Genomic DNA, 10,129 nt, shown 5'->3' on the forward strand with positions numbered 1-10,129 from the left:
CCACAGACATCAGCGTTTTCACATCAGCTGTGTTATTTGTTTACAGACCTAAAACATCAGAAATAAAATTCTTACACGGACTACAATAAAAATACCAATTTAACTCTACCACAAGAATGAATTTTGCGTCAAGACACCCAAGGTAGTTTTCATATATGACAACTGCTAGTTCGATGCACACATCTTGCTTACACTGACAGCATGTGTGCTTAGCTTTCCTTTCCTATGTGGCAGTCTTGTCACCTCTCTTCTTGCTTTGTCAGGAGCTTCTATATACAACCTGCACTTAGCAGCAAAATATTATATCAATAAAATAAAATGTCAAATATGTAATGAGTGCTTAAAATAGACATTTTCGCATCCACTGTTTACTTGCTTACAAAACCTAAAAGATGACATCAAAAATAAAACCTATGTGAACTGCATTGTAAACATAAAACTCTACCACAGAAATAAACTGTGCTTCAACTGTTACACCCTAGGCAGTCTTCGCACATGACAACTGCACCTTCTACACCCAAGGATTGCTGACACTGAAAGCACCTATGTTTTGTTTTCCTGTACTTTCTGGTAGGGCACAGTGGACATCTTTTTTGTTTTCCTGTTGTTGTAACAGGTCTTTGTGATACTGCACCTGCCAGTTTGCCCATCAGCTCCGCGGTGTGCTCCGTAATTCTTTTATGCAGTTCCCTGGACAGAAACATTTTCTTTTTGCTGTTGTAAATGAGCTCTCGGTGAGCTCCAGTTCCAATCCTCTTAAGAAATTTTCTCCATGATACTTTGAATTTATTTTCTTTGTAAGCTATCAAACTCTGTCACACATGTTTAAGACCAAGTAAAACACAGCCACAGGCCAATAACTTATGTTTCAAGTGAGGTAACAGTTGCTGCATAACTCACTGATAACACCTACTCCACCTTTGGTTTTGCTGTTGAATGTTTCCAGCTCAGGCTTCTGTTTTGTCGAGGCTTCCCTATCAGTATTTCCATCATGATGAAGGGTAAACATCAGCAGTACCAGGTTGCTTTCCTTTGCCATATGACGCTAATCTTGTATCTTTCTGAAATCCAAAGAAGGTACTACAGAATTCTGTTCTGAAATTGCAACATTTCATTTGGAATTTCTGCTTTGTTCCTGTGTACAGTTCCTGTACTGGTTAACCAGTACTGTTAGCAAACATAACATCAACTGAAAACCAGTAAACCATAACCCGCACCACTTTTTTGTTATGAAAGCATGTATTTTACCCTAATTAATCATCGTCATCATCTGCGCATGAGTAATCTGGTAAATTCATTTTTTACCTTCTTCAAAATGTGAAAATCTAGTTTTTCACATGGTACTGTACTGTATGGGGTTCTTCTATCAGAAAAATCAAAAGACCGCCTTAACTAATCCTACAGTGGACTGAGTCTTGTGACCCTCTGTGATGCTCAAGTAAACATACACAAAAATGTCCCATGGAACATAAAGGAGGGTACAAATCCTGTTTTCCACACTTTACTGTTTGTCGTATCAAGTGGGCAAACACATAGATTGCTTCCTGTATCCCTCAGGGAAAGGTACTGAGATACACAGTCAGCTAATATAATGCTAAAGAACAAATTTACACTAGAAAAGTCTGTTGGTCTGCTGGCCCCACTCTTATGCTCCTGTTTCATGTCAGGTTTTTGAAAAAAGAAATTATCTTAAATCTGTAAAAAGCTTTTTTTTGGGCGGGGGGGGGGGGCAGTTACTGGGGATTGAACTCATGACCTTGCCCTTGCCAGGCAGGCACCTTCCCCACTGAGCTAAATCCCCGGCCCAATAGATGAATTTTTAGACCAAGCTTCTCTTTTTTGTTACAGAATGCTAACAAAGAAAATATGAAGACACAAATTAGAGAAAGTAAAAAATTATAATCTCAGTACCTTAATAAGTACAATATATACTACCAATTTTCCATTCTTGGATGTACATTTCTGGGTTTTTATTATTTTATAAATATTATTGTGATAGTGCTTTGATTCAAAATCTTTGCCACCCTGTTTTTAATCATGAAGAAAACAGAAGTGAAACTACTGGGCCAGTGGGTATAAATATTAATAAAGACTTGACTATATACTGCCAAATTGCTTTCCACAAAAGCTGAACAAACTTTCACCTCTATCTTTTCAACTGCACCTCAATGTCTTTGCATTTTATTGCTAGTCTTTGTAATGACAGAACAAAGTTGATTCTAGTTTAATTAGCTCTTATTAATGAAGCTTAACCACTTCCCCCAGAATCTTTACTAATCATTATACTGTCTATCACAATAAGTGAAGTTCTGTACCCTAAATATATAGGATCGCCACTGTGTAGGACCACCTGGCCAACTCTCCTTGAAAGAAGAGCTATGGTCTCCAATTTAGCTAAATCTGGCCCTATTTTCATGTACTGATATGTACAGAGCTGGCTGGGACTTTTTCTTATCCCTTTAATCAGCTTCAAGTAATGCAAATCGGTCTAACCCAGGTGCTGATATGTAGTCATTGAACCAAGGACACAGGTCAGTGTTACCCATCGACCCCACAGCTCCCAGAAAATGTGAGCCAAGTGGGAGAGAGAACCATGCTCCACACTGGATCAGCCGTGAGATAAGAGGCTATGACTTCTTCCCAGGACATAAAAGATTACACACTAGAGCTGAAGCACCAACCCCAAAACGGTAGATACTACCTCAAATTATGCTAAGAAGATTAGGCTTCCTGCATACCCTACTCTCTGCATATTGCACAGGTCAACTCAGGCCTCTACCAGCCCAGCTCACAGCACTCACTGGCTTCCCACCATCCTCAGTCACTCATCCTTCAGCCACTCCCTTCTTCACAATGAATAAGACTGGGTTTTAGCCCCCAAGTAGAGGTCTTTGCTCTGGTTAATCATCTCCCTAGCTGGACTTAGGACCCCTTGGCTCCCCAGAACTATAAATATGCCTTGGTGTCTTTATTCTCACCATGAGGCTGCCCTGGAAGTGCTAGACTGGAATTAACTCCTACAATGCCAACAACTTTTCCACAGGATTACAAGCATAAATTTCCCAGACCCTGCAATGAGGTCTGGGACAGGCTCTCTATATTTGGCACCAAATGTGGGGCTGTTTTCCATTCAGATTTGCATAAATCCTCTTATTATAATTTTTCTATTTGATACTAATTTTGACCAAGTTATTACTCATAATATTTATAATATTCTCTCTCATAATCTTCTATCAAGGATGGAAGTAGTTTCAAGCATGTGGTAGCATATTTACCTGACATTAGCAAGACTCAGCTAACTATGCTGGTGGCTTCATTTTCTCTCTAGTGATATGATTAAATTTCTTTCTGCCCTCCAAATGTCTATTTGTTTGGTGTTCCCTTTCTCTCTCTCTCTCTCTCTCTCTCTCTCTCTCTCTCTCTCTCTCTCTCTCAGTTCTTTTCTCTGGTGATCCTGCATTCTTAAACTAACTCTCTTCATAGGTAACACTTGTCTACTAACTAAAAGATTTCAATACACTAACAGCTCGGAAAAAACAAGGAAGCTGTTTTTTAAAACTTAGGGATGAAGATAAAAGGTAAGAACTTAAGAACAATGTGATTAGACAAATGATGGTACAGTGGACTCTTGAACTACAAGTCTCACATATAAACAACTTGGGTCATGGCTGGAATTTAGTTTTAACTTACCACCTGAACATTGGCCACTTGTATGACTGTAAACAAAGTCTTGAAATGCCAGAAAAGTGTATGTAAACTACATTAAGCATCAATCTCAGCCCTGACGTGAGCATTTATGGACTGATTTTAGTCTGTGTTTTATATCATTGCTATGATCACTTCTAACAAAATGGCCCCTAAAAAGCTGGAAAAGAAGCTAAAGAAAAGTGAAGAAAGCAAAAACAAAAAGAAATTGTAGAGAAATATGAGAGTGACACTCATGTGACTGATCTCACTAATATGTACAGCATGTTAAAATCCACCATCTTGATAAAGATTTGCATAAGGAAGCCAGTGTACAGGAGCCTGTGCCTCAAATTGACCTTGTGGTTGATGACACTGTCACTACAGCAGAGTCCACAGGCTGGCAGGTAGACAATGCTGATGACGTTTGAGGCTGTGGTGGAGGAATACTCAGAAACTGTCTACAGAGAAACAAGCAACATCTGGCTGAGCAACAGAGAACAGCAGTGGAGGAGCCTCTGAAGAGGAGGGGGAGTGCCAACAATCGCAGCAGCAAAGCTCTTCTGAAACAAAGGAACCCTGAAACATGGACAGAGCCACACACATCTGTAGAGAAGACCCACCTAGAGAAAAGGCCAATCATTCTACTCACTTGCTCAATGACAGTGTCATGGCATGCTACACAACAGTGTTAAAGAAAGAAAAACAGACAAACTAAGACCAGTTTTAGTTGTGAAATGGTTGAGACCCTGTGACTAGAAGCAGGTCCTTCCAAGGAGAGAAAGGACACACAGAGCCAGATTCCGGACGTTCTTAGAGAAGGGACCCTCCTTCCAAACCACCACCACCTTTCATCTCACCCTCCCTTCCTGAGAGCTAAGAGGTTATTCGGAATGGCAAGTACGGTACAGAATTGGTGTTTCTGGTAAACTATGTACATTTTATAACTTTTTGGTTATGCTAGGAAAAATACCGGTGTTTCTGGCAAACTATGCACATTATATAACTTTATTACGAAAAGGTTAGTTAAGGGGTGCTTTGGGAGATTCACAACACATTATGGGTATTTCCATTATTTGAAAAAATAGTCTTGACTTACAACCAACTTGAGTTACTACCAGCCCAACAAACCAACTGAGTTCATAACTCTAGTGTCAACTACGTTCTTAACTGTCACTCAGGTAATAAACTTTTTCCAATGGGTCCATCTCAATCAGTGTCACTCTGAATCACTTCAAATTATGTATAAAATTTGTGTGCAAACTATACGAAAACCTACTTTTTTTCCGGGAGAATTCTGGATTTCATCTGAATTTAGTCAGCAAAAATGTCTAAGACCCTTAATGCAGCATAATAGCTTATGTTCTATTTTCTGGTCCACCCTTACTTCCTAAAGCTGTTACACACCATAATGGGATTTTCTGTACATTCTCAATTTTTTTTCAAATTAGTACATGTTTGTAGTACACAACAATTACATTTGTGGGGAGTTGGTACATGTACCCAACATGTATTAATTCCTTTTACATTCCCTACCTCTCCCCATACCTTCATGCTCCATTTCTTTTTCTCCTTCCAGTTTGTCAAAGATCTCCCTACTTTGCTTTTTGCTCATAAATTTGAGTTTCTCATAGAACAAAAACCATACAATATTTAAGCTTGTGTGATTTATTTTACTTAATATTTGGGTCTCAAGATGCATCCATTTACTGATGTGTCTTAAGTTTATCTTTATGGCAGAATAGTACTGTATTGTGTAAAAATATATTATCTTTATTCGTTTATTTAACAGGCATATATATATAGGCCCCCTCCAAGTCAATATCAATAAAAACCTTTGTACTACCACTGAAGAACGAAAGTGTTTCCTACTAGAGTTTCTAAAGGAGACAGACCTCCTCTATATAAAAATGGGGCCTGTAAGGAAAATGCTGTTCATACAGAAGTACTATATGATTTAGAAATATGATGAAAATATCTGAACCTCAATCTTGTCATTTCTAAAGCACATCAAATATAGCCTCCCTGCAAGTATGAGAGTTAAATAACACAATTCATAAAAAGCATAAATACTCAATAGAATACAAATCCTCAGTATTCAATATTTAGTTCCTAATACTAATAGCAAACTATAATTCTTCATAAAGTAACCAACAGATCAGAAACTGCTAGAATGCCTGTAAAATAGCCAGTGTAATTATGACTTCGACAGCTTGCATATGCTTTCAATCAAATTAGCAGCTTCTTCTATTCATAGCACATAAAACCTTTCAAAGTCAAGCTCCCCTCTCCTACAGCCTAATCTCATTTCTATGTAATCTCTGATGCAGCTGTATGTCCCCAAAAGTAGGGCAGATTAAGACATAAGACCTCAGCAGCAACCAAAGTAATATCAAGCCAAAGGTCAGCTTCAATTATTGGCAGGACATGAGGTAGTACGTGGGGAAGAAGGGAAAAAAGAAGGTGAAGGGAAGAAGGAAAAAGGGAAGAAATGGGGGAAGGAAAGAATGAAAACAAAAGGCAGTAATATGATTGTATAGAACAAGTCTGCACATAAATAAGGAAACACTTCACACAACACAATTCTTTCTGCACTTCTTTCCATAAGAATGGACTGAAAAAAGAGTTAATTAGCCTCATTCAGGAGAAAAACTCCAAACCAAATATGAAGTGACCACATTACCACATCTAATAAGTATGACCACTATCAATATCCATATTCAAATGAGAATAGAAAATAACCCCATATGATTACTGCAAAACACAGTTTAATAACAAAGAGTGGTAAAGCATTTGGTTTCTCTGCCCAACATGTAATAACTTTTCATGCAGAATAAAAGCACATTTTACTAGACTGGTTTTCAGGTGCATTATTTGCAAACTCAGCCGCCCCTCCCATTCAAGTGCTTCAAGAAAAAGTTTACCTTTATCCTGTATAACCAAGCATCTATCCAGCACACCATGGAATCTGCAGCCTCCCCACAAGTTCCTGCGAGAAGGTGGAAGCCAAGGAAAATGTTAAGCTTTCTCAGCCTAGTGGTAGAGTCCTTGAAGAACACGCTCAGACCCTAAGTTTGATCCCCAAAACTTTGAAGAAAAAAAGAAAAAGAAGAGGAGGAGGAAGAGGACAAGGAGGAGGAAGAGGAGGAAGAAGAGGAAAAAGAAGAAGAAGAAGAAATTCTTGCAAGCATACTAATTTTCTTTTTCTTTTCTTTTTTTTTTTTTTTTTGTTCAACGAATGGAACTCAGAACCTTGATCTTGCCAGGCAGGCACTGACTGTGCAGCTGGACTAATCCCTGGCACAGCATTAGAAATTCTGATTTAAATTCTAATCAAACTCATGTTTGTCTTAATATAACCCACAGGGGCAGGAAGCTAAACTATTATGGACTTAGTGCTAACACAGTACTACATCTATGCTTATTGTGGTCACTGATTATAAAGCACACATCTGTATTCTTTGCCAGATTCTACTCCACATGTGTCCCCAGAGAAGTCATTAAAACTCACCAAATCTCAGTCTCCTGACTTGCAAAAATAAAATGATTGGATTGAAATGCTTTAACACTTCTTCCAATTTAATACTGACTCAGAGTTTGAAAACACAATCAAAAGCTTCTCAACGGTTCTTTGTTGAATAGAAAATGAAATAAAGGGCTTTAGGAAAATGTGTCAAATTACAGGTTTGAGGGTTGAAAAGATCCTTCAGTGACAAGGCCTTGAAATCTGTGCCTAGTGATTGTTTCACCCTACAGGCTGAAAACAGAATGATAAGACTAGAGAACGGTTCCTGTGCCCTGAAACTTCCTGTAAGGCCTCCTACCATGTAGTTGCTTTTTTCAGAGTTTAGGCTCTCCAAAATAACTCAAACGATGCAAATGTTAACATTCATAAGATATACAACTGTTTAGCTAATATAGCTATACCCTATCGGTTGGCTGCAACATCTTGATTCTACTTATGAACCCATTTCAATGACTGAGTACCTCTATTCTAAATAAGCAACAAAATACCAATATTAAAATAATTCTACCACCAGGAGAGATGCTTTCTGAATTCTAGAGTCATAAAGACTATTGCAATCATCTCTAACCCTTTCATTTTACAGAAAAGTCTTACACTTAGTTAGCTAAAACTCTTTAAGTAAAGCTTGCAAATAATTCTCTCCACCATTTAACATTTTAAAGAATAAGATCGCTTATCTGAACCAAATTTTCTCATTCCTAAAGAAAATAGTAATTTTCAGTCTCTGCTTATATGCTTAATGGTTGGAATTTATTCTACAAACAACTCCTAGGAGGTTCTACTGTTCATTCCACTATCCCAGCAACTTTGACAACTGGGATCACCAAAGGAAGGAAAAGGCAAAATACTCTTCCTCTCATGTCAGAACCCTTATCTGCAGCACAATTCCACTCCGTCATAAAACAGTAATCTTATCAAATATTCACTAAAAACCGTGAACATAAACTCTGACATAATAAACTGACAATATTAAGAATAATGATGTTAAATGATATTCTTCTAACCTAGAGGACTAAAACAGAAATATAAACTGCTGACTGGATGCAAAGTCCGAAAAGAGTTAACGACACAGGTACTACATAAACAAAACAAAATCCACTCCGTGGTTAAGAAAATTAAAAGTAATCTGTAAAATGAAGGACGTATCATTACTACTAAAGAAATCTTTCTAATATCAAGAAACACAGTAAACAAAACATGGATTTGAAGCTGACCTGGAAATTCAGTTTCCTGTAAGGAAAACTGGGAGTAAAGATAACACGAAGCCTTCACATATCCATACAGGCCACTGGGTTTAAAGTCACACTGCGATTATCTGAATCATTTTAAAACGGGTCATTAGTAATAGGGCGCTTGGACCGCATACGTCCAAAAAGCTTCCAACGCCCAGCATGTTCAACCCTAGGGGCCCTCGGTGACACCGGAAAGGTCACTAGACAGATTCTGTGGTCCAGGCGCCTGCGGAATGTAATTCAATGGGCAAGTGCTCTAAACTGGCATTTCAATCGCCGCCCAGCCGAACCTGAAGCTGCCCAGCCGAATCTGAAGCCGCACTCCTCTGAAGCACCCATACAAAACAAGTTCCCTTTCAGACAGCACAGGCTTGGACTGGGACGGCCGGGAAGGGCTCCCGGGAACGCGTCCACAAGGACACGTCTGGAGTGAAAAGGCCCTGGCATCCGCTTGCACCCATTTCCAGTAATTCCAGAAAGTTCCATTAAACTGGAAGGCTGGCTGGGAAAACCTCCGAAACTTTTTTTAAAAAGTCCCGCAGGCCAACCCCAGAGTCCCAGAGGTACCCTAGAGGCTCTGGCCTCAGTCCCCAGATCTGTGCAAGGGGTTCACGCCGCCCTTGGAAAGGCTTCCCCGAAACGAAACCAGAGCAGCAGCGGCGCGCGAGCACTTCCCGCTCTCCCCGCCCGCCCGCCCGCCCGCTTGCCCAGGCGCACCGCAGCCTCCCAACTCCCCTTGCCCCGCCGCCCGGCACTCACGGGTAGGCATGGTGACCCCAAGCCGCGCTCGCCGCCGCTCCAGGCTCAGCGGGGCCGCGCAGGGCGCGCCGCAGGCAGCATGACCGCCGACGCCGGGCTGCCGAAGCCCGGGTGAAGACGAGACAGCGGGGTTGAGAAGGCGGGCGCGGACGCCACTCACGCAACGAAGGCAGCCACAGCTGCCCCCGACAGACGGCTCCGGGCCGCACGTCGCGTTAGGCGTACTCACGTCCGTGACGTCAGCGCGTCGCCGGCGTCCTGGCCCCGCCCCTGCCAGAGGGGCTGGCTGGGTCTCGAGAGCACAAGCTGGCATTGGCGTGCGTAAGAGCACAATTACCCGTCGAGACGGGCTCCTTTGGTTTGTGTCATGCTGGCGACTCGAGTGGCGTTCGTTTTTATCCGCACCTATCGGACTGCGTACGTTTAGGGTTGTGACTGCAAGAGTAATGGCTTTTCCTCTTTCTTACAAGCTGATTAGTCTAGAAAGAACTCTGTCAGTGTCTGAAAGTGCAATTTGAGACTCACCCTACGGTCTGATCGCTGTGCTTTGTTTTCTTTTTTTTTTTTTTTTTTTTTAAGAATAGATATGTCATTTCCTCTTGATATTTTGCTGACATTAAGGGGGATCTTGTGCTTCAGGAGTTAGTCTGCAGGGTACGGTAGCACACACTGTAATGCCTGCACTCAAAAGGCTGAGGCAGGAGGATTGCTGTGAGTTCCAGGACTACCTGGGATACAAAGTGAGACCCTGTCTCAAGAAAAAAAAAAAAAAAAAAAAAAGGAGTTAGTCTCCAACGGAGAGGGTGGTCTACAGCACTGACTTGACCTCTGTGCCTCACTCTTAATAAACACAAGGTTGAAATACACTAAAGCAAGACCACCTAACAGTATATACATATACTTTGCTAGGAGTAGTGGGTTGTGTGCA

General features: G+C 40.7%; 1 protein-coding gene across 3 annotated transcripts in view; it reads right to left on the minus strand.

Annotated features, from left to right (window-relative positions):
* The window catches only part of Efr3a (EFR3 homolog A), a 114,789-nt gene extending 105,360 nt beyond the window's left edge, over positions 1 to 9,429 (minus strand). Inside the window, exon 1 of one of the 3 annotated variants that reach the window (XR_010041199.1) lies at positions 9,202 to 9,429. Coding sequence is in view for 1 of the 3 variants with exons in the window: in XM_003467373.5 (XP_003467421.3) it covers positions 9,202 to 9,211 (10 nt within the window). In the remaining 2 variants the exon portion in view is untranslated. The remainder of the gene's footprint in view (positions 1 to 9,201) is intronic. The other 2 variants (XM_003467373.5, XM_023564043.2) reach the window with 2 other exon arrangements.
* Positions 9,430 to 10,129: the final 700 nt, after the last annotated feature.

This window comes from Cavia porcellus, unplaced genomic scaffold (assembly GCF_034190915.1).
Source record: "Cavia porcellus strain 051 isolate PalLab524CR breed Dunkin Hartley unplaced genomic scaffold, mCavPor4.1 scaffold_19, whole genome shotgun sequence".
Lineage (NCBI taxonomy): Eukaryota > Metazoa > Chordata > Mammalia > Rodentia > Caviidae > Cavia > Cavia porcellus.